The following is a 27,912-nucleotide window of genomic DNA, read 5'->3' on the forward strand; positions in this document are numbered from 1 at the left end:
ACCCATGGGCCTCCTGGGGGCAGTTGGGAGCTGGCGCCTCGTGGAAGCCTTGATTTCCCTGACCCTCTGGGTGCCGTTGGGTTCTGTGCTGAGGGAAGGAGGGGGCACTGAGTCCTGATGGAGCTGTGGCCCACTCAGGGCCAGACAGTCACCCTTATGAGGGTCAGGAGTCCCTCTGGAGAGCTGACGGGGCCCTGGGCTGTGCCAGTGGACAGCACGTTGAGGTTGGGGTCCAGGGCTCATGAGTTGTCGGTGAGGACGGGGGAGTCCTTACCGAGGCGGCACGCACTTGACACACCTCAGACACGCTCCAGCCATCCTCCTGTGCCCAGCATGGCACCGCTGGAGACCCGCGTCGGCTGCTGCTGGCTGAGCTCGGAGACCACAGGTGTCTCCTGCCTGTTTGTTCTCTTGGCTGGGCCCCAGGGGGTCTGCAGGCCAGCTGGCAGGGTGAAGCCACTGTCGCCCCTAGGAGCAGCAAGCGTCGCCTGGTCCAGGCCCTGTAGTCCCAGCTGGGTGACGGGGGCTCCCTCCAGGCTCGTGGGGTCAGGTCCCCGCCCCGGTTTCTTCCTGAAGTGATTCCCTTTAACAGCTGGCTCAGGGGCCCATCCCATGGGCCGGGCACCATGGGACCAACTGGCCTTTGTTCTTTCCCAGGAGGTGCCCTGGCATGGGGCGAGCGAGGGCACAGGTACATGCAGACCACCGGGGGCCAGAGGGTGTGCCCAGGCTGGCCTGCACTGACCTGCCTCCAGTGGCGCCCACTTCCCACGGTGTGGGGGGGTGACTGGGGAACCTCAGACACGGCTGTGGCACGGTGGCCCCGATGGGTCCTAGAACAGGAGCGAGTGTACAGGTCAGAGGCGGGGGTTAGAATCAGTGGCCCTGGACTGGTCAGGTCAGGCTCCCTCCTGCGCACCTGTGGTGATTGGAGCTTTGTGGGGTCCGGATAGATGGAAGAGGGGACCACCACCCTTCCCCAAGGAGGACGGGGCCCAGGGAACTCGGTCCAGTCGGTTGGTTCGGGACTCAAGGTGCTGTCTCTCTTGGGCTTACGTGGTGTGGGGGGCGGGCTCCTGGCCACCTGGACTGTGGGAGTTGGGAGGTGGCCCGGGGGGGGGCAGTGGGGCAGTTGCCAAGGGCAGGGGTACCATCCTTGGGGGCCATCCTGATCCCTGCTCCTGACTCGGGCTCCTGAGCCCTCCTGTTCCAGCCCCTGGGGTCCCCGAGGACCCTCCCCCTCCAGACCCTCTGTGTTCACTGGGCGTGATGCCGCAGAGCCTGCCCGCCACCTCTTAAAAAATGCAGAGGAAGGCAATGACGGGAATGTGGGACTTCAGTTACGCTAGTGGAAGGGTTAAAGGTTACAGACTGCAGTCTTTCTGGTGGTTTCCTTATTTGTCAAAACGAGGAGAAACCACCACAACCCGGGCAGCCACATGCCCATGAGGCAGCATCACCTCCCGGGCGTCCTCCTTTTCATTCCTTACAGCGTGAAGTACACAGGAGCTCCAGAACCTTGGGTCTCCTCGTGTATCACGCTTTCCAGAGTGTTCCGGCCACCAACTCTCAGTGGGAGCTGCCGCCTGAGGGCGCCCGCCTCGTAGGCCCGAGCGTTTGGTCTGTAGTGACTCGTCCCTTCCTGGTGGTTCACGCCCGCCGCCCGGGCCGTTGTGCGTGCGCCTGCAACCAGGCGTCTGTGTCCAGGGGTTTGAAGGGACAAGCCCCCACCCAGGGCTGTTCTGATTTAGGATCGGGGAGCGGCTTGTGGGCCTGTGGCCAGCAGGTGGCGCCAGAGACCGAGGGCGGCGGGCGCGGAGGCGACGCAGGGCCGCTGGGCGCCAGCGCTGGACACGCTTCCTCTCCCAGGCACCCTGGTCTCCTGGCCCGTCTGCACGTACGCCCTCAGCACGTCCCCACACTCACCTGCACCCTCCCTCTCACCTGCCCCTGCAGATGCCCCCTTCTCACGCAGGTGCACGTCCGTACTGACCGCCCTGCGCTGCACAAGCTCACAGGGTTTCAGTCTCACCCCGTCTTAATTTTTCTCACACGGAAACTCCAGTTCAGGCCCAGACTCGGCCTCAGCCAGACTCTGCCTTTGCCCCCCGTTTCCTTTAAAGCAGAAATACTTTTCAGAACGGTCTGCTCTCTGCAGAACGCCCGTCCGTCTCCTGCCACACTGGAACCAACGCCCTCATTCCTGCTTTGAGTCGGTGTAACCAGACCTTTACTGTGCGGGAGTGAAACCCACACACGTCAGCTGATGCCCCAATTCAGGGGTCTGCGCCCTGCGGTTGGAGGGTGGGAAGGGACGCTCGCTGTGTAGAGTTTTACTGGCATGCAGCCACACCCGTCCTCTAGGGCAGCGCTGAATAGGTGTCGTAGAGACCCTCCGGCCTAGAGTATTTACTACCTGACTGAGGAAAAGCTTGCTCCCAGCAGCTCCTTGTGCCTTGCGGGAATTCTAGTGCCCACCAGCCATACCAGCTGAAAGCCCACAGGGCCCCCAGCCCCCGGGACAACCATAGGTTTCCCAAGAGCTTTTCAGCAAGTTCTTTTTGCTGTCTTTCGTTTCCTATTGAGTGTGTCTTCCTGCTCTTATTCTACTTCTAGGGCAAATTCTTTGTTTCATCCACATCAGTTTACTTCCGTTCGAACACTTATAATTTCCAAGAGTACTATTTAACGTTTGCTCCTTAAAATACGATTTTAATGGACGTTTTCAAGCACACAAAACTGTAGATAACAGGGTCATCACTTGCCCCCCCCCCCCCCCCCAGCTGGGGAACTCGTGTCTGCCCTCAACCATCGTTTACATCCAGGAGATCTAGTTTCATCTACACACCCCCTCGCAGCCCCTTCCCCTGGAGAATTTTAAAATGATAATTGTACCCTGGCTGGGAACAGTTTGGTGTTAGTGCATATATGGGGGGGGAGGGGACCGTGTAGCAGTTAACCCGACACATTCAAAGGGGAATAAACAATGGGGGAGAGGTTCACGATAGGACTATGGCAGAATTGCTTCCCTGTTGCCTTTCGGAATGTTCCAACTGATGACTTCAAATCGCCTCACTTCAATCACGCAGGCAAACCTGATTAAGCCTCATTAACTTCAATCATTATAAAGGCAAATGACGATTATTTGAGAATGTGAATTAAACAGAAGACAAATACTAAAAATGGTACCATGATGGGTGTAGTTTAATCTCCACTCATATCCCCTTTCCCTGGGTGGCACACCTGCAGCGACAGACTCACCAGTCTCTAAAGAACTGCGCCCCCCCACCCCCACCCCTCCCATAGCAGCAAACTACTGACTGGTAGAAAATATTTGTGAATCTTATACTGAAAAGGATTTAATATCCAAAATATATAAAATACTCTGAAAAACTAACAACAAAACCAACCCCAGGGTTGGGACTTCCCTGGTGGTGCAGTGGTTAAGAATCCACCTGCCAATGTAGAGGACACGGGTTTGAGCCCTGGTCTGGGAGGATCCCACACTGGAGCAACTAAGCCCATGTGCCACAACTACTGAAGCCCAGGTGCCTAGAGCCCATGCTCCACAACAAGAGAAGCCACCGCAATGACAAGCCTGCGCACCGCAACAAAGAGTAGCCCCCGCTCGCCGCAACTAGAGAAAGCCCATGCACAGTAGCAAAGACCCAGTGCAGCCAAAAATAAAATATAAATACATTTAAAAAACCAACCCCATACAAAAACGTGCAAGGACTTGAATAGACATTTTTCCAAAGATAAACTGCCAGTAAATACTTGAAAAGATGCTCAACATCATTAGCCATTGGGGAAGTGCAAATCAAAACGCAGTGAGACAATGTTCATTGCACCACTATTTACAATAGCCAGGACATGGAAGCAACCCAAGTGTCCATCGACAGATGAATGGATAAAGATGTGGCACACATATACAATGGAATATTACTCAGCCATAAAAAGAAACAAGATTGAGTTATTTGTAGTGAGGTGGATGGACCTAGAGTCTGTCATAGAGTGAAGTAAGTCAGAGAAAAACAAAATACCATATGCTAACACGTATATATGGAATCTAAAAAAAAAAAAAAAAGGTTCTGAAGAACCTAGGGGCAGGACGGGAATAAAGACGCAGACATAGAGAATGGACTTGAGAACGTGGGGAGGGGGAAGGGTAAACTGGGACGAAGTGAGAGAGTAGCACGGACATATCTACACTACCAAATGTAAAATAGATAGCTAGTGGGAAGCAGCCACATAGCACAGGGAGCTCAGCTCGGTGCTTTGTGACCACCTACAGGGGTGGGATAGGGAGGGTGGGAGGGAGACATAAGAGGGAGGGGATATGGGGATATATGTATGCGTATAGCTCATTCACTTTGTTATACAGCAGAAACTAACACAACAATGTAAAGCAATTATACTCCAGTAAAGATGTTAAAAAAAAAAAAAACCAGTGAGACACCACCTCACACCTGCTAGGATGGATATAGTCAAGAAAGGGAAAATAACAAGTATTGCAGAAGATGTGGAGAAACTGGAATGCTTGCTCATTGCTGGTGGGAATATAAAATATTGCAGCAGCTGTGGAAAAGTTTGGCGATTTCTCAAAAGGTTAAACATAGAGATACCATATGACACAGCAATTTCTCCTAGGTATATATCCAACAAAACTGAAAGCGGGGATTTAACAGATACTTGGACACCCATGGTCATACCAGCACTATTCACAATAGCCAAAAGATGAAAACAACGCAAGTGTCCATCAGCGACTGAATGAATAAATGAAATCTTTTATGTACATAGAATGGACTAGATTTCAGCCATAAAAGCGAAAGTTTGATATCTGCTACAAGGTGGGACAACTTTGAAAACATTTCAGTTAGAGAGACAAGGCAGATGCAGAAGGACAAATACTATATGACTTCACTTATATGAAGTACCTGGAACAGGCAATCCATAGAGACAGTGAGTAGAATAGAGGGCCCTTTGGGCTGAGAGAAGGGCGAGTGATTCTTTTAATGATACCAAGTCTTGGGTACAGGAAGTGGTAATGGCTGTATGCATTGTGAATGTGTGTAATGTCACTGCATTATACACTTAAGGATGGTTAAAATCATAAGTATGAAGTTATGCATGTTTTATAACAAAGTTTATAACAATGGGTAACTGGTAAATGATGACTAAATGCAGTAATTGTGGATGTTATAGAAGCTGACATATACATTTAACATTTCAACCGTGATTTCAACAACTCCCAAGCAGACCCTAGGAGTTCTAGGATCCCTAAGGATCAACAGGAAGGGGGTAAAAGTGGGGAAACATAAAGCCAAAATATGAATGTCCTGCATTAACCACAGACGAGAATCTATAAAAGTAGTGGTATAAAAAACGAATATGGAATTTAGTATGTAAAAGTTGACAAAGGTGACCACCAGCATTAGGATGGTGTGGGTGGCTCTGGTCTCCGGGGGACATTTGTGGTAGCCAGTGGGGGTGTGAATATACTGCACACTCTCCTGTGGTGTCTGTGCAGGAGAAGCACCATGTAGCCACTGGACCAGATCATAAGGCCAATAAACATGGCATCAGAGATGGACCACAGGATGACAATGTCTGCAAAGGGACTTGAGGATGAACAGAGCCACTACCCTTGGTTGTCGGTTTCATTTCCCATGTACTGTGGACCAGTGACTGTCACAGAAACAAAGATATTCATTAAGACCCTCAGCATCCAGCAGGTGCAACAGGAAGGACCACTGACCTTGGGGGCTCTACTTCTGAGCATCACCCACTCCCCTCCCCTCCCCTGGGGATGAGGGTGAAGGACTGATAGGTGCTCAGGATACAGGTGGAGCACAGGGTGGTGCTGCGAGCCACTCTCTTTATATAATATACAAATTTACACCCAAGACTGGACAGGGAGTTCCTTGAAACAAAAGCTGCCACTTTGTGGGGAATCCCAGAGGAGAGAAGAACCAGGAAATTAGCCACAGCCATGCGGGTGGGCCTCTGCTTGTGGCCAAGCAAGATTGGAGAGACGCTGTGGAAGAAAATGATGACATTGGCCGGAGACCCAACCGCTATCTGTATAAGATACATGGTTTTTCAGAGCTGCCTGGTTTGCAGTTCTTAGGACATCTTTCTGAAAAGACATGGAGAGGGCTTCAAAGTGGCCTGAAGCAGAAAGGAGGCTGTGCTGGCGCTGACATCAGCAGCCTTCTTACATAACCAACATTGGGAAGGGATTCTCACTCTTTTCTTCTCCTGAGAAAGAAAGACACCATCATACTCCAGAGAAATGGCTTTACCTGGAGAACATACACCTGACATCAGTTATAACTTTCACCATTATTATTTTGTATTTATTACTCTTCACCTGTATCAATATGTCCTGTTCTCCCCCTTCATGTAAGGTCCATGAACTTAGGAACCATGTCTGTCTTGTTCAACAGCACTGTTGACACATAATAGGTGTTAAATAAAATGTACTGAGTACATGAATAATTGACAGGAGACAAAGAACGTACTCTACCCCTCTTAGAATTCATGATCATCCTGAATATTTCAAGAATGTATCGGGATTCAAGATGGAAGAGGAGTAGGTGGACATGGAGTTCCTCTCTCTCTACACTTGCAGCAGGAATACATCTATAGATGCAACAGTTCTCACAGAACACCGGCTGAAAACTAGCAGAAGACCTTGGACTCCAGAAAGGACTATAAAGATCCCTTCATAACTGGAAGGGAAGCATTTGAGGCTGTCAGGAGAGGGTGAAGCAGCCGATCTATGGCAGACCGGACAGAGTGAGAACTACACAGACGGTCCATACCACGGCCCTACATGCCCCCAGACTGGGACGTGTGTTCACAGGCTGCCCCTCCAAGAGAGAGGACGTGTGTGCACCAGTCTGCATGGGGAAGCAGTAGGGACAGAGCCCAGCACCACCTCCTGGTTCTCCCTCCAGGGAAGCCAGGAAAACAAGAACTAGCAAGAGCTTGACAAATGCCTGGCTTCGAATTGGAGACCATTCACCTGCCTATTGCTTCATTCCTGGAAATTTCACTGCAACTAAGTGAGAAAAAAAACATACCTGAAAGAAAGAAAACAAAGAACAGAAATACCCCAGAATTCCTAAAGAACAGGTCTTGGTGCTCTGGCCGGGTGTCAGGCCTGAGCCTCTGAGGTGGGAGAGCAGAACTCCAGACACTGGTCCACCAGAGACCTCCCGGCCCCATGTAATATCAAACGGTGAAAGCTCTCCCAGAGATCTCCATCTCAACACTAAGACCGAGCTCCCCTCAATGACCAGCAAGCTACAGTGCTGGACACTCCATGCCAAACAACTAGCAAGACAGGAACACAACCTCACCCATTAGTAGACAGCCTGCCTAAAATCATAATAAGGTCACAGGTACCCCCAAACACACCACCAGACCCGGTCCTGCCCACCAGAAAGACAAGATCCAGCTTCATCCACCAGAACACAGGCACTAGTCCCCTCCACCAGGAAGCCTACACAACCCACTGAACCAAGCTTACCCACTGGAGGCAGACACCAAAAACAATGGGAACTATGAACCTGCAGCCTGTGAAATGGAGACCCCAAACACAGTAAGTTAAGCAAAATGAGAAGACAGAGAAATACACAGCAGATGAAGGAGCAAGGTAAAAACCCATCAGACCAAACAAATGAAGAGGAAATAGGCAGTCTACCTGAAAAAGAATTCAGAGTAACGACAGTAAAGATGATCCAAAATCTTGGAACTAGAATGGAGAAAATACAAGAAACGTTTAACAAGGACTTAGAAGAACTAAAGAGCAAACAAACAATGATGAACAACACAATAAATGAAATTAAAAATTCTCCAGAAGGAATCAATAGCAGAAAAACTGAGGCAGAAGAATGGATAAGTGACCTGGAAGATAAAATAGTGGAAATAACTACCACAGAGCAGAATAAAGAAAAAAAGAATGAAAAGAATTGAGGACAATCTCAGAGACCTCTGGGACAACATTAAATGCACCAATATTTGAATTATAGAGGTCCCAGAAGAAGAAGAGAAAAAAAAAAAGGGACTGAGAAAATATTTGAAGATATTAAAGTTGAAAACTTCCCTAATATGGGTAAGGGAGTAGTCAATCAACTCCAGGAAGCACAGAGAGTACCATACAGGATAAATCCAAGGAGAAACATGCCAAGACACATATTAATCAACCTACCAAAAATTAAACACAAAGAAAAAATATTAAAAGCAGCAAGGGAAAAGCAACAAACAATGTACAAGGGAATCCCCATAAGGTTAAGAGCTGATCTTTCAGCAGAAACTCTGCAGGTCAGAAGGGAGTGGCCGGACATATTTAAAGTGATGAAAGGGGAAAACCTACAACCAAGATTACTCTAGCCAGCAAGGATCTCATTCAGATTCAACGGAGAAATTAAAAACCTCACAGACAAGCAAAAGCTAAGAGAATTCATCACCACCAAACCAGCTCTACAACAAATGCTAAAGGAAGTTCTCTAGGCAGAAAACACAAGAGAAGGAAAAGACTTACAATAACAAACCCAAAACAATTAAGAAAATGGTAATAGGAAGATAAATATCGATAACCACCTTAAATGTAAATGGATTAAATTCTCCAACCAAAAGACAGACGGGCTGAATGGATACAAAAACAAGACCCATACATATGCTGTCTACAAGAGACCCACTTCAGACCTAGGGACACATGCAGACTAAAAGTGAGGGGATGGAAAAAGATATTGCGTGCAAATGGAAATCAAAAGAAAGCTGGAATAGCAATTCTCATATCAGACAGAATAGTCTTTAAAACAAAGACTGTTACAAGAGACAATGAAGGACACTACATAATGACCAAGGGATCAATCCAAGAAGAAGAAGATACAACAATTGTAAATATTTATGCACCCAATACAGGAGCACCTCAGTATATAAGGCAAATGCTAACAGCCATAAAAGGGGAAATTGACAGTAACACATTCATAGTAGGGGACTTTAACACCCCACTTTCACCAATGGACAGATGATCCAAATTGAAAATAAATAAGGAAACACAAGCTTTAAATGATACATTAAACAACATGGACTTAACTGACATTTATAGGACATTCCATCCAAAAACAGCAGATTACACTTTTGTCTCAAGTGCTCATGGAACATTCTCCAGGGTAAATCATAACTTGGGTCACAAATCAAGCCTTGGTCAATTTAAGAAAACTGAAATCGTATCAAGTATCTTTTCTGACCACAATGCTATGAGACTAGATATCAATTACAGGAAAAATTCTGTAAAACATACAAACACATGGAAGCTAAACAATACACTACTAAATAACCAAGAGATCACTGAAAAAATCAAAGAAGAAATAAAAAAATACCTAGAAACAAATGACAATGAAAACACGACAACCCAAAACCTATGGAATGCAGCAAGAGCAGTTCTAAGAGGGAAGTTTATAGCAATACAAGCTCACCTTAAGAAACAAGAAACATCTCGAATAAACAACCTAACCTTACACCTAAAGCAATTAGAGAAAGAAGAACAAAAAACCCCCAAAGTTAACAGAAGGAAAGAAATCATAAAGATCAGATCAGAAATAAATGAAAAAGAAATGAAGGAAACAATAGCAAAGATCAATAAAACTAAAAGCTGGTTCTTTGAGAAGATAAACAAAATTGATAAATCATGAGCCAGACTCATCAAGAAAAAAAAGGAGAAGACTCAAATCAATAGAATTAGAAATGAAAAGGAGAAGTAACAACTGACACTGCAGAAATACAAAGGATCATGAGAGATTACTACAAGCAACCCTATGCCAATAAAATGGACAGCCTAGAAGAAATGGACAAATTCTTAGAAAAGCACAACCTTCTGAGACTGAACCAGGAAGAAATAGAAAACATAAACAGACCAATCACAAGCACAGAAATTGAATCTGTGATCTGAAGTCTTCCAACAAACAAAAGCCCAGGACCAGATGGCTTCACAGGCGAATTCTATCAAACATTTAGAGAAGAGCTAACACCTATCCTTCTCAAATTCTTCCAAAATATAGCAGAGGGAGGAACACTCCCAAACTCATTATACAAGGCCACCATCACCCTGATACCAAAACCAGAAAAAGATGTCACAAAGAAAGAAAACTACAGGCCAATATCACTGATGAACACAGATGCAAAAATCCTCAACAAAATACTAGCAAACAGAATCCAACAGCACAGTAAAAGGATCATATACCATGATCAAGTGGGGTTTATCACAAGAATGCAAAGATTCTTCAATATACACAAATCAATGTGATAAACCATGTTAACAAATTGAAGGAGAAAAACCATATGATCATCTCAATAGATGCAGAAAAAGCTTTCGACAAAAGTCAACACCCATTTATGATAAAAACCCTCCAGAAAGTAGGCATAGAGGGAACTTTCCTCAACATAATAAAGGACATATATGACAAACCCACAGCCAACATCATTCTCAGTGGTGAAAACTGAAACCATTTCAACTAAGACCAGGAAGAAGACGAGGTTGCCCACTCTCACCACTATTTTTCAACATAGTTTTGGAAGTTTTAGCCATAGCAATCAGAGAAGAACAAGAAATAAAAGGAATCCAAATTGGAAAAGAAGAAGTAAAACTGTCACTGTTTGCAGATGACATGATACTATACATAGAGAATCCTAAAGATGCCACCAGAAAACTACTAGAGCTCATCAATGAATTTGGTAAAGTAGCAGGATACAAAATTAATGCACAGAAATCTCTTGCATTCCTATACACTAATGATGAAAAATCTGAAAGAGAAATTAAGGAAACACTCCCATTTACCATTGCAACAAAAAGAATAAAATACCCTAGGAATAAACCTACCTAAGGAGACAGAAGACCTGTATGCAGAAAATTATAAGACACTGATGAAAGAAATTAAAGATGATACAAACAGATGGAGCGATATACCATGTTTTTGGACTGGAAGAATCAACATTGTGAAAACGACTATACTACCCAAAGCAATCTACAGATTCAATGCAATCCCTATCAAACTACCGATGGCCTTTTTTCACAGAACTAGGACAAAAAATTTCACAATTTGTATGGAAACACAAAAGACCCCAAACAGCCAAAGCAATATTGAGAAAGAAAAATGGAAGAAAAGAAAGTATGGTACTGGCACAAAAACAGAAATATAGATCAATGGAACAGGATAGAAAGCCCAGAGATAAACCCACACACATATGATCACCTTATCTTTGATAAAGGAGGCAAGAATATACAACGGAGGAAAGACAACCTCTTTAGTAAGTGGTGCTGGGAAAACTGGACAACTACATGTAAAAGAATGAAATTAGAACACTCCCTAATGCCATACACAAAAATAAACTCAAAATGGTTAAAAGACCTAAATGTAAGGCCAGACACTATAAAATTCTTAGAGGAAAACATAGGCAGAACACTCTATGACATAAATCACAGGAAGATCCTTTTTGACCCACCTCCTAGAGACATGGAAATAAAAACAAAAATAAACAAATGGGACCTTAGGAAACTTCAAAGCTTTTGCACAGCAAAGGAAACCATAAACAGGACGAAAAGACAACCCTCAGAATGGGAGAAAATATTTGCAAATGAAGCAACTGACAAAGGATTAATCTCCAAAATATACAAGCAGCTCATGCAGCTCAATATCAAAAAAACAAACAACCCAATCCAAAAATGGGCAGAAGACCTAAATAGACATTTCTCCAAAGAAGATATACAGATGGCCAACAAACACATGAAAGGATGCTCAATATCATTAATCATTAGAGAAATGCAAATCAAAACTACAATGAAGTATCATCTCACACTGGTCAGAATGGCCATCATCAAAAAATCTACAAACAATAAATGCTGGAGAGGGTGTGGAGAAAAGGGAACCCTCTCGCACTGTTGGTGGGAATGTAAATTGATACAGCCTCTATGGAGAACAGTATGGAGGTTCCTCAAAAAACTAAAAATAGAACTACCATACGACCCAGCAATCCCACTACTGGGCATATACCCTGAGAAAACCATAATTCAAAAAGAGTCAGGGGGACTTCCCTGGTGGCACAGTGGTTAAGAATCTGCCTGCCAATGCAGGGGACACGGGTCCGAGCCCTGGTCTGGGAAGATCCCACATGCCACGGAGCAACAAGGCCTGTGTGCCACAACTACTGAGGCTGCGCTCTAGAACCTGCGAGCCAAAACTACTGAAGCCCGAGTGCCTAGAGGCCGTGTTCTGCAAGAAGAGAAGCCACTGCAATGAGAAGCCAGCACACCACAAAGAAGAGTAGCCCCCGCTCACCGCAACTAGAGAAAGCCTGAAAGAAGCAACGAAGACCCAATGCAGCCAAAAATAAATTAAAAAAAAAAGTCATGTACCACAATGTTCATTGCAGCGCTATTTACAATAGCCAGGACATGGAAGCAACCTAAGTGTCCATCAACAGATGAATGGGTAAAGAAGATGTGGCACATATATACAATGGAATATTACTCAGCCATAAAAAACAATGAAATTGAGTTATTTGTAGTGAGGTGGATAGACCTAGAGTCTGTCATACAGAGTGAAGTAAGTCAGAAAGAGAAAAACAAATACCATATGCTAACATATATATGGAATCTAAAAAAAAAAAAAAAGTTCTGATGAACCTAGGGGCAGGACAGGAATAAAGATGCAGACGTAGAGAATGGACTTGAGGACGTGGGGAGGGGGAAGGGTAAGCTGGGATGAAGTGAGAGAGTGGCATGGACATATCTACACTACCAAATGTAAAAGAGATAGCTAGTGGGAAGCAGCCACATAGCACAGGGAGCTCAGCTCGGTGCTTTGTGACCACCTACAGGGGTGGGATAGGGAGGGTGGGAGGGAGACATAAGAGGGAGGGGATATGGGGATATATGAATACATATAGCTCATTCACTTTGTTATACAGCAGAAACTAACACAACATTGTAAAGCAATTATACTCCAATAAAGATGTTAAAAAAAAGAGAATGTATTGGGTGATGTCACCATGATGGCAATGCAAGAGGCTCCGTCCTCTCATGGACACACTGAAAACACTTACTCACAGATTAATTCCTTCTGAGAGAAATGCAGAAACACACCAGATGACTTAGAGAATACCCACATCAATGAGTGGAAGGAAAGGAAGAGAAACGAAAATGAGGATGCCAGGCACCTCTAGGTGATGGTGTTCTGGATCTAGGAAATAGGAGAATCTGAAACAGGAGGCTGCCTTTTATAAATTAATGAAACAAGGAAGTTTTATAAAAATATAAAACTTTAGGTTAAATGAACAACATGTAAAGGAAATTAAGAATTCCATTTACAGGGCTTCCCTGGTGGCGCAGTGATTGAGAATCTGCCTGCCAGTGCAGGGGACACAGGTTCAAGCCCTGGTCTGGGAAGATTCCACGTGCCACGGAGCAACTAGGCCCGTGAGCCATGATTACTGAGCCTGCGCGTCTGGAGCCTGCGCTCTGCAACAAGAGGGGCCGCGATAGTGAGAGGCCCACGCACTGCGATGAAGAGTGGCCCCCGCTTGCCACAACTAGAGAAAGCCCTCACACAGAAACGAAGACCCAACACAGCCATAAATAAATAAAATTTAAAAAAAAAGAATTCCATTTACAATACCATCAAAAGATTAAATTCTGAGGAATAAACCTAACCAAGGAAGAGAAAGACTTGTACACTGAAAATTTAAAAACATTGATGGAAAACACTAAAGAAAACACAAATACATGGAAAGACATCCTGTATTCATGGATTGGAGGACTTACTATTGTTGTTTTTTTTTAATTTTTAAAAAAATTTATTTATTTTTATTTTTGGCTGCTTTGGGTCTTCTCTGCCGTGTGTAGGCTTTCTCTAGTTGCGGTGAGCGGGGGCTACTCTTCGTTGCGGTGCGCGTGCTTCTCATTGCAGTGGCTTCTCTTTGTTGCGGAGCATGGGCTCTAGGTGTGCGGGCTTCAGTAGTTGTGGCACGAGGGCTCAGTAGTTGTGGCGCGCAGGCTCTAGAGCACAGGCTCAGTAGTTGTAGCGCACGGGCTTAGTTGCCCCACGGCATGTGGGATCTTCCCAGACCAGGGCTCGAACCTGTGCTTCCTGAACTGGCAGACGGATTCTTAACAACTGTGCCACCAGGGAAGCCCTTAGTATTGTTAAGATGTCAATACTGTCTAAAGCTATTTACAGATTCTGTGCAAATCCTATTAAAATCCCAACATTTTTTTGTTCAGAAATAGAAAAATCTACCTTAAAATTCATAAGGAATTTCAAGGGACCCTTGAATGTTCAAAGCAATCTTACAAAAGAACGAAGTTTGTGGTCTTACAATTCCTAATTTCAAAACTTACCGCAAAAAATTATTAATGAAAACAATGTGGTACTGAGAGCAAGACAGATATACAGGCCAATGGAGAAGACTAGGGACCCCAGAGATACCCCACTGCATTTATACGAGCAAATGATTTTCGACTAGGGTGCCCATATCTCTCAGTGGTGAAATAGAGTCTCTTCAACAAATAATGCTGGGCTAGTTGGATATCCACATACATAATGAAGAAGCTGGACACTTACACCATATACAAAATTAATTCAAAATATATTAAAAGTCTAAACACACAGTGCCAAACTGTCAAACCCCTATAAGAAAATAATAGCTGGAAAATTCTTGATGTTGGATTTAAAATCGATTTCTTGGATATGACATGAAAAGCACAGGCAGCAAAAGCAAAAATAGACAAATGAGACTACATCAAACTCAAAACTGCTATGAATCAAAGGATACAATCAACAGAGGGAAATATAACTTATCATATATCTGATAAGGTGTTAATATCTAAAATATGTAAAGAACTCCTGCAACTTAACTAAAAACAAATAATCTGATTAACAAATGAGCAAACGACTTTAAATAGACACTTCTCTAAAGATGATACACAAATGGCCAACCAGAATATGAGAAGGTGCTTAAGATTACTAAATCTTTAGGGAAATGCAAAAGGGAACCAAAATAAGATATCATCTTACCCAAATTAATATAATTACTCTTGAAAAAACCCAGAAAATAACAACCGTTTTTGAGGATGAGGAGAAATTCAAACACTTGTGCACTGTTGCTAAGTTTATAAAATGCAGCAACCACTACAGGAAACATACGGCAGATCCTCAAAAAATCGAAACTAGAACTACCATACGACCAAGTCATCCAAATACCAGGTACATATCCAAAATAATAGAAAGCAAATACTTGAAGAGACATTTGCAAACACACGTTCACAGCAGCACTATTTCCAATAGTGAAGAGGCAGAAACAACCCAAATGTTGATCTTCAGATGAATGGGTAAATAAAATATGGTGTAAACCCTCAGTGAAATATTATTCAGCCTTTAAAGGGAACTCCTGTCACATGAAACGACATGGTTGAAACTTGAGGACAATATGCCAGTGATATAAGCCCATCACACACACAAATGCTTTGGAATTCCACACACATGTGGTACCTAAGGTCGTCAGGTATATATAGAACATCAACGTAAAATGGTGGATACCAGTGGCTGGGGAGAGAGAAAAAGAACAACTTGTTTTTTAAAGGGTATAGAGATCAGCTTTGTAAAGACGGAAAAGTTCTGGAGACCTACAGCATAACAAGAATATACCGGATACAACTGAGCAGTACAGTAATAGCTGGGATTATTTTCAACTACGAACATTTTCTTGAAATGTAGTTTTTCAGCATAACACGAATTAGTCAGTATAATACAAAACATCCTTCGAGGGAATTAATCAGTTTTCTGAAAAGGATTCCAGGAAGAAAAAAGTCACAGTAATGCTAACTTTTCTAAATAAGATTAAGGTTCTGTGGGTAGCAGTATAACGTTATATTACATGCATTGTCTCTAATGACTGAAATAAGTAATTTCTAATTACTGATAATGAGAAGAATTTTCCTAAAATTTAAAAATAAAAGTAACATTTTCTTCAAAAGAAAAGCGCTCAAACTTTATACATCACAAAACTAAAAAGAACAAACTAAGCCCAAAGTTAGCAGAAGGAAGTAAATAACAAAGACCAGAGCAGAAATAAGTGAAACAGAAACCAGAGGAACAATAGAAAAGATCAACGAAACCAAGAGTTGGTTTTCCGAAGAGAAAACATTCATTTCATTACTTACCACTGGCAGGAATGTGAGGGATGATAACATTCAGGGTCAGGAAACTGATTGCATTTCGCACCTATATGGTCCTCTCCTCCTTTCTCTCACTAAGTCCAGCTGAATTTATTTCCCTTAAAAAAGCAAGAATCACGTTTTACTTTCATCACAGCAATTCACGTTCTCCTCCCTTCCTGGAATTCCCCTCTCTCATCACTTCAATTGCCTCACTCCTCCTCCGACGCCAGCCCAGCTGATTTCACCTGCTCATAGGCACCTGATGGCCATCCTCAATCACTGTGACCAAGGCACTCTTTCAGTCTCAAAACAAAACTCATACTTTTGTTGTCGATTTTATACTCCTTTTTCCTGTCTTCCTAATACGTTGAGAGCTAGGTGAAGACAAGTCCTATTCTCCTTATTGACTAATAGATACTCAGCCCACAGTGTCTGGACACAGGGATCTTCCTGGGAGCCTCACCTACCCCTATTCCACAGCATCTCCAACAACTGAGGGAGGAAATACAGAAGTTTATTTATTCTGAGCTCTCCTCTGAATTATAATTACCAGCAAATTCTCTGGCACTCCAGGATGCTAGGTTTTACTGTAGCCCCAATGAATCTCATTTTAAAACTTTTCTTAGCAAAAGTCCTGACTTGAAGTTCACGTCCAGTGAATCCTCATATGACCCCACTAGAAACCCCAGCCTATGCTCCCTAGATCACAGCTCCATCCAACCAGATTATGGGTTTGTTTGCTCAGAGTGAGGCAAGGTCAGCATACGTCCTGCCCAATGTTAGTGCACAAACACAGCTTCAAGGTCCTCTCGTGTTGGAGCCTTCCTCTCTCCCGTTTGTTTTCTCCCTGAGACTGAACATAAGGAAGCACTCACCTGCCTGGTCTCTGCTGCAAAGCTCTGTGCCGGGAAGCGTCGATCAGGATGGGTCAGAGGCTCTTGAGTCTGCACTTACAGGGACACGGTCCGCAGACCTGCTCTCCCCACAGAGACGCCACCATCCCATCATCTGCTGTCTCGGCCACACTGCCTGCATGGAGCGTGGGGGGCGTCTCCCCTGAGGAGCCAGTTTTAGCCCCAGCGCTAATCATCATCATCATCCTCAGCTGATTAATCAGTTAAAGAAGATCCTAATGAGCAGCCAGACAGCAGGTGAAAAAAGTTTTCTGCGTTCCCTGAGGAAAATCAATGGTTCAGAGCCAAAGCTGTCCTCGGGCATTAAAGGGGCACTCGGGTGCATCAGTGCCTTTTACTATATTTTCAGTTGGGTGTGCTCTTCAGAGCTTTTCATCTCCTCACAATACTGAGGGCCATCTTGGCCAGGAGTCTGGTGCCAATGAGTTTACATTCCGTGGTTCTTCCTATTTAGGGCCTTAGGTCTTTTTTGAATCTGGAAAATACCCCATTTTGAAGTCAGCTTTCCCACTTCGAATTACTGTGTATTCCTCATGCCCACGTGTTTCCATGGGAAGGTGATGCCTTTTATTGGAACAATTATTGGAGGGCTTTATTGGAACCCAGTCACACCCATCTTTATGTTGTCTGTGGTAACTGATGACAGGACTGCATCAGGACCAGTACAAGATGAGCCTACAACATTTTTGGAGGGCTGTTTTAGCTTTATGGATCTTACACTGCTCAAATCTGGGGCCAAATGAGCATTAAAATGGCAACCATCACTCTTTGTCTTTATAAATTGGACTCCTTAAGTGTCTTATAAGTGGAATCATAGTGTATTTTTCTTTTTAGATGGGCTCCATTTCACTTAGCATAATATGTTCAAGGTTCACCCATTTTGTAGCAGGTGTCAACATTTCCTTCCTTGTCCAAATGTCATCAACAGTCATAATAGTCCAGATCTACCTCAGAATGAGAGTAAAACGATATTTCATCTATATGGTTAAAAATGATTAAAGGAAGTATTTTAGGTTATAAGCTTTAACATTTTTGAAACAGTCCCTATTCGAAGAATTGCAAAATAGGGCAGAAGGAGCAGGAGGCTTTAATAGAATAAAGAATAAAAAACAAGGAAGTAAAAAATGGAAAATATTTGATTGGCTGGGGCCACATACAAAAGGTTGTTTGGGCGAAAAGAAGCAAGGAAATTATCACAGCATCCAGAGGTGGCTTGGCTATTAGAGATTGGCTGACTGGATACGTTCTGTGTATGATCCAGCGGAGCACTTACAGGGAGACAAGAACTACATTAGATTCAGTTTGCTGACCTGGTACCGCTAAGTAGGAGCAGCTCCATCTAAGACCTAGAAAGTGATTTCAGCACTATTAACAGAAATAAAATGACTCTCAGGATAAAGTGTTTTCCTTTGTTTGTGGTCACCTCCCTATCTTCAATAAAATGTCACATATTCCAGAAATAAATCAAAATTTGACTGGATTAAAGGAGGGGAGGTGGAATGTGAATAAGGAGGAAATGGGAACCGTCTCCAATAAAAGCCCCTGCAGGGGAATCTCACTCCAGAGCTGCGTGATCAGTGCAAGCAGGTGGAGGCCACAGGAGAGCCTAGTGGACTTGAGGCGAGTCCACCCTGATGGAATTTCTTCTTCACGTCTCAGATTTCTCCAAAAGGCGTATTTGAGAGACAAGGTCTGCAGAATGGAGACGTTTATGAATTCAGCAAGTGTTGTCTGAGGCCATCTCTGCGCCAGGCAGTGTGTGTGCATTTAGGGGCAATGGACTGAATACTCTGTCCTGAGAGAAGTAAACTGACTTTGATTTTTACACAAAAGCTGGAGGAATGACAGGATTTCCTTTTCTTTATCGTCACGGCTTCACATGTTGCATAAGACGGTGAATGTCTCCCGTTGACTAAATCAACTTCTCAGGTTCTGCAAGGCCTCCTGCCATAGCCAGATGGGTCCAGCTGGGGGTAGAAGGGTTTGGAGCATGACAGGCAACGTCCAACAGAAATGGAATACGGCCCGTAGAGTTCAAGGTGCACTTGAAATGAACGTGTGTTTCTCAGTTGTTGAGTGAAACTGAATACGTGCACACTTTTTTTTTTTTACTGTTGAAACATGTCTTATTTCCATAATATGTAGAAAAATGCATCTGTAGAGTCACAAATGAACTTTATTTCGTTTATAATTATTATAATTTATTTAGTTTATAATCTCCATCATGCACTAAGTTAAGCTTCCAGGAAATTAAAAGAAAACATTTGGAAATTGATCTGAAAGAACATAATAATTGGAACAGAAATAAACAAGTCCATAACACTCATTCTGGAAATGTAATTTTCCCTAATACAATTTGTGTTAAGGATTCGTGAATTGTTCCATAACTTTCTGCTACACATCTGTACCATATGTGTAGCAAAGAGGAACATTCCCATCCCCAGCTATGTGTACACAAGAATTTCCTATCCATGTTTCCATAGTCAGAGTTTCACTTGCTTTGCCCTGGATTCCACAGAGGACCGTCAGTGCCTAGACTCATCAAAGGACAGATTCTTAGGAAGCTTTGATCATCCTCAGTCGGATATGCAGGAGAAAAAAATGGACGCAGTGGCTCCCCAGCAGAAACTTTAGTGAACGTAAAAATATGGGATCCATCACCCACGTGATAAAAGGAAACAATTCCGATATTCATATCCAGGAAAATCCCCACTCGGTGTAACCTGGGGCTCACCTTGAGAACAGCGGAAGGCACAGTGTGGGCAGAGAAGACATCTCCATTTCTCAAACTCACAGTCCAGAAGCCAAGATCTGGAGCCAGTTGAGTCTTCCCTCGTCGACGCACAGATTCTTTGCAAACGCCCACGTCCCAGTCTTGGCTGGACCCCAAGTCCACCTCCCAGTAATGGCGGCCAGAGGTGAACAGAGGGAATCCCAGGACACAAGTTGTACGGCTGAATCTCTCAGGTCGGGACCTCTTCTTCTGCTTGAAAAACCCACAACGGACAGTTTTCAGGTCCTCAGAAATGACGAGGTACTTGTTGGCTGTGTCAACATCCAAGGTCACATCCACTGTGGAAAGAAAAATAAGCAATTACATACTCTAGACACTACAATCCACGGCTTCTGAAAAGTTCCAAATGTTTCACTCACTTTCACTTCTTTAACTCTACGCTTCTTTCCTAAGCAGAAGGTTCCTGGGGAAGATTCCCTGACCTGGATTAGATCCAATTCCATGTATAGAATGAGTGATTAAAATGGAACTAGTCTTTCTGATTCATACTGGTGTTTTCTTTACACTAATTGGATTATTTGATTAAAATATTATTTCTTCTCTTCAGTACATGATATACATGAAAAAAAGAGTCCATGGGTGTTGATTTTTCTCAAAACTTTCCAGTTGACATAGACTGTCAAAATATAGACATCAAACATACATTTGAATGATGGTGATTTTATATATTGCAGAATAATTTTGAAATAGTAAGGTAATTTTTTTTTCTTCTTTTTGCATCTACTTTCTTTGTTTAGAGTTGTCAAATAGGCAACTGCATTCCAGTTCTTTTTCATTCTCTGGAGCTATAGAAAAATACAAAGAAAACCTGCTAGGAGTCTTTGGATGAGATGGGTTAACTCTGGAAGTCAAGATAGAGGAAGGGATTCCCATAGACATGGCTAAGGATGTGCTGGGATCTTGTAGCAACTTAGACCCAGAACTGGATGGGGCAGTGCTCACGGGCCAGGTAAACTGGAGAAGTACTATGTGTTTTGGCAACATCTCCAACTAACCCTGTGATGAGGATGGGTGCATAGACCTGCCTGTCCTAATGTGACCATGTGCATAGAGCCCCAGGAGCCCCAGAAATAAACCCTCTGGACCAAAGGCCAATGACTTCACTTGGCTCCCTTATAACATGGTTCTTTGGGAGTTGCTCAGACTTCCTGACCATTGGAGAGAAATTGTGAAGGCTTGTCAAGTTTCTGTGACAGGTTCCACCATCATAAATACAGGGTTGCAGGGAGCAAGACGGAAACTCACTCAAGAAGTAAAACAAGCGGTTACTTTCCCGATGACACTGCTGGCTGGATTGTGTATCATCGCACAATCATCACACCCCGTTCACACCCAAGGACCCATCGTAGGAGGCAGGGAATGGGCGACAGGATGAGACTGTGGCGCTCTCCAATGAGCCTGGGAGGTCTGTCCTAGCATCCCGAATTAGACACGCAGCTAAGCTGTGATAATTCCCCTTTGCTCAGAATTCTGAGCCTGAATTGGGCATCTTAGGTCCAGGGCAGGGAGTGAAGCACAGGCTGCAGTGCTCAGGTCCAGACTCGGCAACAGGATTGAAACCTACAGTCACGACCGCATGCACTTTTACCATCCTTTTCCCTGGGGGGCTTGTGCTCTAAGTATTCCTTGTCCATACTCACTGTGCATAGAATCACCTGGGGCTTTTTTTTTTTTTTTTTTTTTTTTTGTGCGGTACGCGGGCCTCTCACAGTTGTGGCCTCTCCCGTTGCGGAGCAACAGGCTCCGGACGCGCAGGCTCAGCGGCCATGGCTCACGGGCACAGCCGCTCCGCAGCATGTGGGATCTTCCCGGCCCGGGGCACGAACCCGTGTCCCCTGCATCGGCAGGCGGACTCTCAACCACTGCGCCACCAGGGAAGCCCCACCTGGGGCTTTTAAACAGTGCATATCTCTGGGCCTCGCTACCTGAAGAGTTCAGATTCACTAGATGCAGGGGCCTGTTACTCAAAGTGTGGGCCATGAACCTGCTCTAGCAGCACCACCGGAGCTCAAGTCAGAAATCCAGATTCTCAGGTCAGCCCAGCGTTCAAGAAGAAGAAGCTACATTTAAACTGGATGGTCAGGGAACTCATACATCCTCAAATTTGAAAAACCATGTTGTGTTGCGGTGCCACCCAAAGAAACGCAATGAGAGCCCCGTGTGGATTTTAAATTTTCTCACATGTTTAAAAATAACCATCAGGTATAATTGATTTTAATAATACATTCCGTATCCTCCAATATATCCAAATCTGATTTCTGCTTGTGGCAATCGCCACGTTTCAAGGGATCAGGAGCTGCCAGTGGCCACTGGAAATATTCCAATGTATCTAATATTGGATAGCACAGGACTAGGGCATGGCCTGAATATTATCTTTTCTTAAAAATCTACAGGTAGAACACTCTTGCACTGCTGGTGGGAATGTGAATTGGCACAGCCACTATGGAGAACAGTATGGAGATTCCTTAAAAAGCTACAAACAGAACTACCATATGACCCAGCAATCCCACTACTGGGCATATACCCTGAGAAAAGCATAATTCACAGAGAGTCATGTACCAAAATGTTCATTGCAGCTCTATTTACAATAGCCAGGACATGGAAGCAACCTAAGTGTCCATCGACAGATGACTGGATAAAGAAGATGTGGCACATATATACAATGGAATATTACTCAACCATAAAAAGAAACGAAATTGAGTTATTTGTAGTGAGGTGGATGGACCTAGAGTCTGTCACACAGAGTGAAGTAAGTCAGAAAGAAAAAGACAAATACCGTGTGCTAACACATATATATGGAATCTAAGAAAAAAAAATGTCATGAAGAACCTAGGGGTAAGGCAGGAATAAAGACACAGACCTACTAGAGAATGGACTTGAGGATATGGGGAGGGGGAAGGGTAAGCTGTGAAAAAGTGAGAGAGTGGCATGGACATATATACACTACCAAATGTAAAATAGATAGCTAGTGGGAAGCAGCCGCATAGCACAGGGAGATCAGCTCGGTGCTTTGTGACCACCTAGAGGGGTGGGATAGGGAGGGTGGGAGGGAGGGAGACGCAAGAGAGAAGAGATATGGGAACATATGTATATGTATAACTGATTCACTTTGTTATAAAGCAGAAACTAACACACCATTGTAAAGCAATTATACTCCAATAAAGATGTAAAAAAAAATCTACAGATGGGGGAAGCGGGGGAGGGATAAATTGGGAGATTGGGATTGACACATACACACTACTATATATAAAACAGACAACTAATAAGGACCTACTGTATAGCACAGGGAACTCTACTCAATACTCTGTAACGACCTACATGAGAAAAGAATCTAAAAAAGAGTGGATATGTGTAAATGTATAACTGATTCACTTTGCTGTACACCTGAAACTAACACAACATTGTAAATCAACTATACTCCAATACAAATTTTTATAAAGTCAACAGATAGTTCTTATCTATACTTACAGGTGAGAACAACGGTTTCTTGGAAAGAATAGAAATTTCAGGTGCCAGAATTCAGCTAGTGCCCTTATTTAGTGGAGAGCTTTTGAACAGGTGCTTTTTCCAGGGCCCTTTATGGGTTGACAGTTTGTATAGATGTCTTACCTTGGAACTTCCGCATCCTTGGGTTCATCTGGAGAACAGCTCTCAGCTGGGGCTCTAACTCCTTAACCTTTGAAACCAGAGCTCCGAGCTTGAGAGCGCGCCTGAGGTCATTCTTCTGTGAGACCACAGAGCAGTTGGGGCACAATAAACCACCCCCATCAACGTCCTTCTGCAGTGAATCGAGACACCGGAAGCAGCAGACATATCCACATTTCAGGTACATGGGGTTTTCAAGATAATTCAGGCAAACCATACATTGACTTGCTTCCTTAAAGTGTTCAGCCATGGGTCCTCTATGGGAAAAATGCACATGAGATTGGAATTTCCATGAGTTGAATCGATACTATTCCCTGGGTCACTTTTATCTTTACATGCATAGCGATTTGAAATCATTATTACTATGTAATGAAGACATAAGTACAAATATAAATGACTCATAGCCCCAAAGTTCTGATTTTTGAAAGGCTGTTTGGAATGAAGGACATGATTCATCCTTGGGGTATAATTTAGGTGGTGAGAGGGTTTATGCTACACCTGAGCTGTCAGATATGGTGTCCACCAGCCATGTATGGCTACTGAGGTGGGCCTCATCCATATTGAAAGGTGTTATAAGTGTCAGATGCACACTCAGTTTGGAAGACATGATTAGAAAAAGACAACATAAACGATCTCCTTGAGAACTTTCAAAAGTTGATTATAAGGAAGATAAAAATCACATGATCATCTCAATAGATGCAGAAAAAGCATTTCACAAGATTCAACATCCGTTCCTGATAAAAACCCTCATCAACAGGCTATAGAGGGAACATAACTCACATAATAAAGCTCATTTACAACCAATCTACAACCAACATAATACTCAGTGGTGAAAAGCTGAAAGCCTTTCCTCTAAATTCAGGAACAAGACAAGGATGCCCGCTCTTACCACTCTATTTATCATAGTATTGGTAGTCATAGCGATAGCAATTAGACAGGAAAAAGAAATAAAAGGCATTCAAATTGGCAGGAATGTAGTTAAACTGTCACGATTTGCAGATGACATGATACTCTGTATAAAGAAACAAAGTCTCTACGTCAAAACTCATATGAATTCAGCAAAGTTGTAGGATACAAGATTAATATACAGGAATCTGTTGTGTGTTTATACACTAATAATGAACTATCAGGAAGAGGAAGTAAAAAAAAAAATCCCATTTAAAATCCATCAAAAAAATACCTGGGGGGAAAAAAAAATACCTGGGGGAAAATAGTATTAATGAACTTATATACAAAATAGAAATAGACCCACAAACATAGAAAACAAACTTATGGTTATCAAAGGGGAAAGGGGGGGAGGGATAAAATAGGAATTTGGGATTAACATATACGCACTACTATATATAAAATCGATAACCAACAAGGACCTACTGCATAGCACAGGGAACTATACTCAATATTCTGTAATAACCTATAAGGGAAAAGAATCTGAAAAAAATAGATATATACGTATGTATAACTGCATCACTTTGCTGCACACCTGAAACTAACACAACACTGTAAATCAACTATACTTCAATTTAAAAAAAAGAAAGAAAAAAAGAATTATTAACAGCAAAACAAAACACCTGGTAATAATCTTAACCAAGGAGGTGACAGACCTATACTCTGAAAACTATAAAACACTGATGAAGGAAATTGAAGGTGATTCAAAGGAATGGCAAGATAACCAAAGCTCTTGGACTGCAAGAATTAATATTATTAAAATGGCCATATTACTAAATGCAACCTACAGATTTAATGAAATCTTTATAAAATACCCTTGATACTTTTCACAGAACTAGAACATATAATTCTAAAATTTTATGGAACTATAAAAGACCTGAAATTGCAAAAGCAATCTTGAGAAAAAAGATAACGCTGGGGACATAACCCTCCCAGACTTCAGACTATACTACAAAGCTACAGTAATAAAAACACCATGGTACTGGCACAAAAACAGATACAGAGATCAATGGAGCAAAATAGAGAGCCCAGAAAAAGACCTACACACCCCTGGCCAGTTAATCTACTACAAAGGAGGAAGGAATATACAATAGAAAAAAGACAGTCTCTTCAACAAGTGGTGCTGGGAAAACTAGACAGCTGCATGTAAAACAATGAGATTAGAACATTCCCTCACACCATACACAAAAATAAATTCAAAATGCTTTAAAGACTTGAATATAAGACCTGAAACCATAAAACTCCTAGAATTGAACACAGGCAGAACATTCTTTGACATAAATTGTAGCAACATTTTCTTGGATCAGTTTCCCAAGGCAAAAGAAATAAAAGCAAAAATAAAGAAATGGGACCTAATTAAACTTAAAAGCTTTTGTACAGCAAAGGAAACCATCAACAAAATGAAAAGACAACATAAGGAATGGGAGAAACCGTTTGTAACTGATGCAACTGACAAGGGGTTAATATCTAAAATATGCAAGTTATATAACTCAATATCAAAAACCAAAAAAACCCAATCAAAAATGGGCAGATGATCTGAATAGATACTTTCCAAAGAAGACATACAGATGGCCATCCAGAACATGAAAAGATGCTCAACATTGCTAATCAGAGAAATGAAAATCAAAACTGCAACAAGATATCACCTTAACACCAGTCAGAATGGCCATAACCAAAAAGTCTACAAATAACAAATGTTGGAGAGGATGTGGAGAAAAGACAATACTTGTACACTGTTAGTGGGAATGTAAATTGGTGCAGCCACTGTGGAGAACAGTATGGAGGTTCCTTAAAAAACTAAAAATAGAGCTACCATATGATGCAGCGACCCCCCTCCTGGGCATATATCCAGAAAAAATGAAAACTCTAATTTGAAAAGATACATGCACACCAATGTTAATAGCAGCATTATTTAAAATAGCCAAGACATGGGTGCAACCTAAGTGCCCATCAACAGATGATTGGATTAAGAAGATGTGAATATATCTAATATAATGGAATCCACTCAACCATAAAAAAAAGTAAAATACTTCCATTTGCATTAATGTCAATGGACCTAGAGATTATTATGCATAGTGAAATACGTCAGACAGAGAAAGACATATACTGTATAGCACTTATATGTGGAATGTAAAAAATAATACAAATGAATGTTTATGCAAAATAGAAACAGGCTTGCAGATATAGAAAACAATTGTGTGGTAACCAAAGGGGAGAGGGCAGGGTGGAGGGCAGTGCTATGCGATTAACAGATAGAAATCACTATACGTAAAACTTATAAAACAACAAGGATATATTGTATACAGGGATATACACCCATTATCTTGTAATAACCTATAATGGAGAATAATCTGCAAAAATACTGAATCACTATGCTGTACCTCAAAGTAACACAATATTGAAAATCAACTATTCTTCACTAAAAAATAATTGTAATGAGGATGTTAGTGTCAATGCAAGTAAATAAAGATTAGTTTGTCTTTTAAAATAAGAAAGCTGATGTTGCAATGATTATATTTTGCCTTTTAAAATTGATTAGTTTGATTCTCCTTTGTTTATGTGGATACTAGGAAATGAATTATAATCACATCTGTGGGTCACCTTGTATTTCTCCTGGACAGCGCTGGTCTAGACCCACACACCCTCCAACTCCCCACCTGTCCAACCTGCATGTGGCAAAAACTCACAGCAGAACTTGAGAGGTGGAATAAGTCTGTGGCTGAAACTTCATTCATCTCTCACAGAGTCTGCCAAGCCCTGATTAGACTCAGGATAATGAAGATGTTATTATTTCTCCAACCCGAGTATTGAACATCTAAGTTCTGCCTATTCTCCCATCAGAGGCCCTTGTGCCTCCAGGTGCACATGCTGTGCTTGGGTTGAGTTGGCCTCAGATAACACTTGCTGAATTAATAAATCACTCCATTCCTGATACCTTGCTTTCTTTTTTTTTTTTTTTTGTGATACGCGGGCCTCTCACTGCTGTGACCCCTCCCGTTGCGGAGCACAGGCTCCGGACGCGCAGGCCCAGCGGCCACGGCCCACGGGCCCACGGGCCCAGCCGCTCCGCGGTATGCGGGATCCTCCCGGGCCCGCGTCCCCTGCATCGGCAGGCGGACTCCCAACCACTGCGCCACCAGGGAAGCCCAGCTTGCTTTCTTATATTTGCCTTTTGTAGAAAATTGAGAAGTAAAAACAAAATCCCATAAGACAGGCTCACCTCTGCTCAACGAGGTCCAGCTGCTTCCCCTGACTGCTCAGTTCTGGAGTGAGATCCACCGAAAGGGGCTTTTTCTTAGAGGCGGCCCCTCCCATCTCACTCCCGTCCTGCCTCTCTTCATTACTCCAATCAGGTTGTGATTTAATTCTGGCATTAGTGAGATTTTTTT

The 27,912-nt window shown here is 43.0% G+C and overlaps 1 protein-coding gene and 1 pseudogene across 5 annotated transcripts; both read right to left on the reverse strand.

Annotated features, from left to right (window-relative positions):
- Positions 1 to 75: 75 nt before the first annotated feature.
- On the reverse strand, positions 76 to 27,912 carry RFPL4A (ret finger protein like 4A). Of its 4 annotated transcripts, none has more exons than XR_013825227.1 (7): positions 27,744 to 27,912; positions 23,543 to 23,835; positions 17,101 to 20,184; positions 16,229 to 16,341; positions 746 to 833; positions 299 to 468; positions 76 to 88 (listed from the first exon to the last, which is right to left on the reverse strand). XR_013825227.1 is itself a non-coding variant. In XM_079906812.1 (3 exons), exons 1-3 carry the CDS (start codon positions 27,836 to 27,838, stop codon positions 19,631 to 19,633), a joined length of 969 nt encoding a protein of 322 aa, XP_079762938.1. In that variant the 5' UTR covers positions 27,839 to 27,903; the 3' UTR covers positions 17,022 to 19,630. The 4 variants fall into 4 exon arrangements, 1 of the variants encoding a protein (XP_079762938.1); XR_013825228.1 differs by having other exon boundaries at positions 17,101 to 20,211; positions 27,744 to 27,903; XR_013825229.1 differs by lacking the exons at positions 76 to 88; positions 299 to 468; positions 746 to 833 and having other exon boundaries at positions 14,542 to 16,341; positions 17,101 to 20,211; positions 27,744 to 27,903.
- On the reverse strand, positions 5,105 to 6,384 carry LOC307179256 (vomeronasal type-1 receptor 4-like; annotated as a pseudogene). Its single transcript has one exon. The product of its transcript is annotated as a vomeronasal type-1 receptor 4-like (transcript).

The sequence above is a fragment of the Stenella coeruleoalba genome (assembly GCF_951394435.1).
Source record: "Stenella coeruleoalba genome assembly, chromosome: 20".
NCBI lineage: Eukaryota > Metazoa > Chordata > Mammalia > Artiodactyla > Delphinidae > Stenella > Stenella coeruleoalba.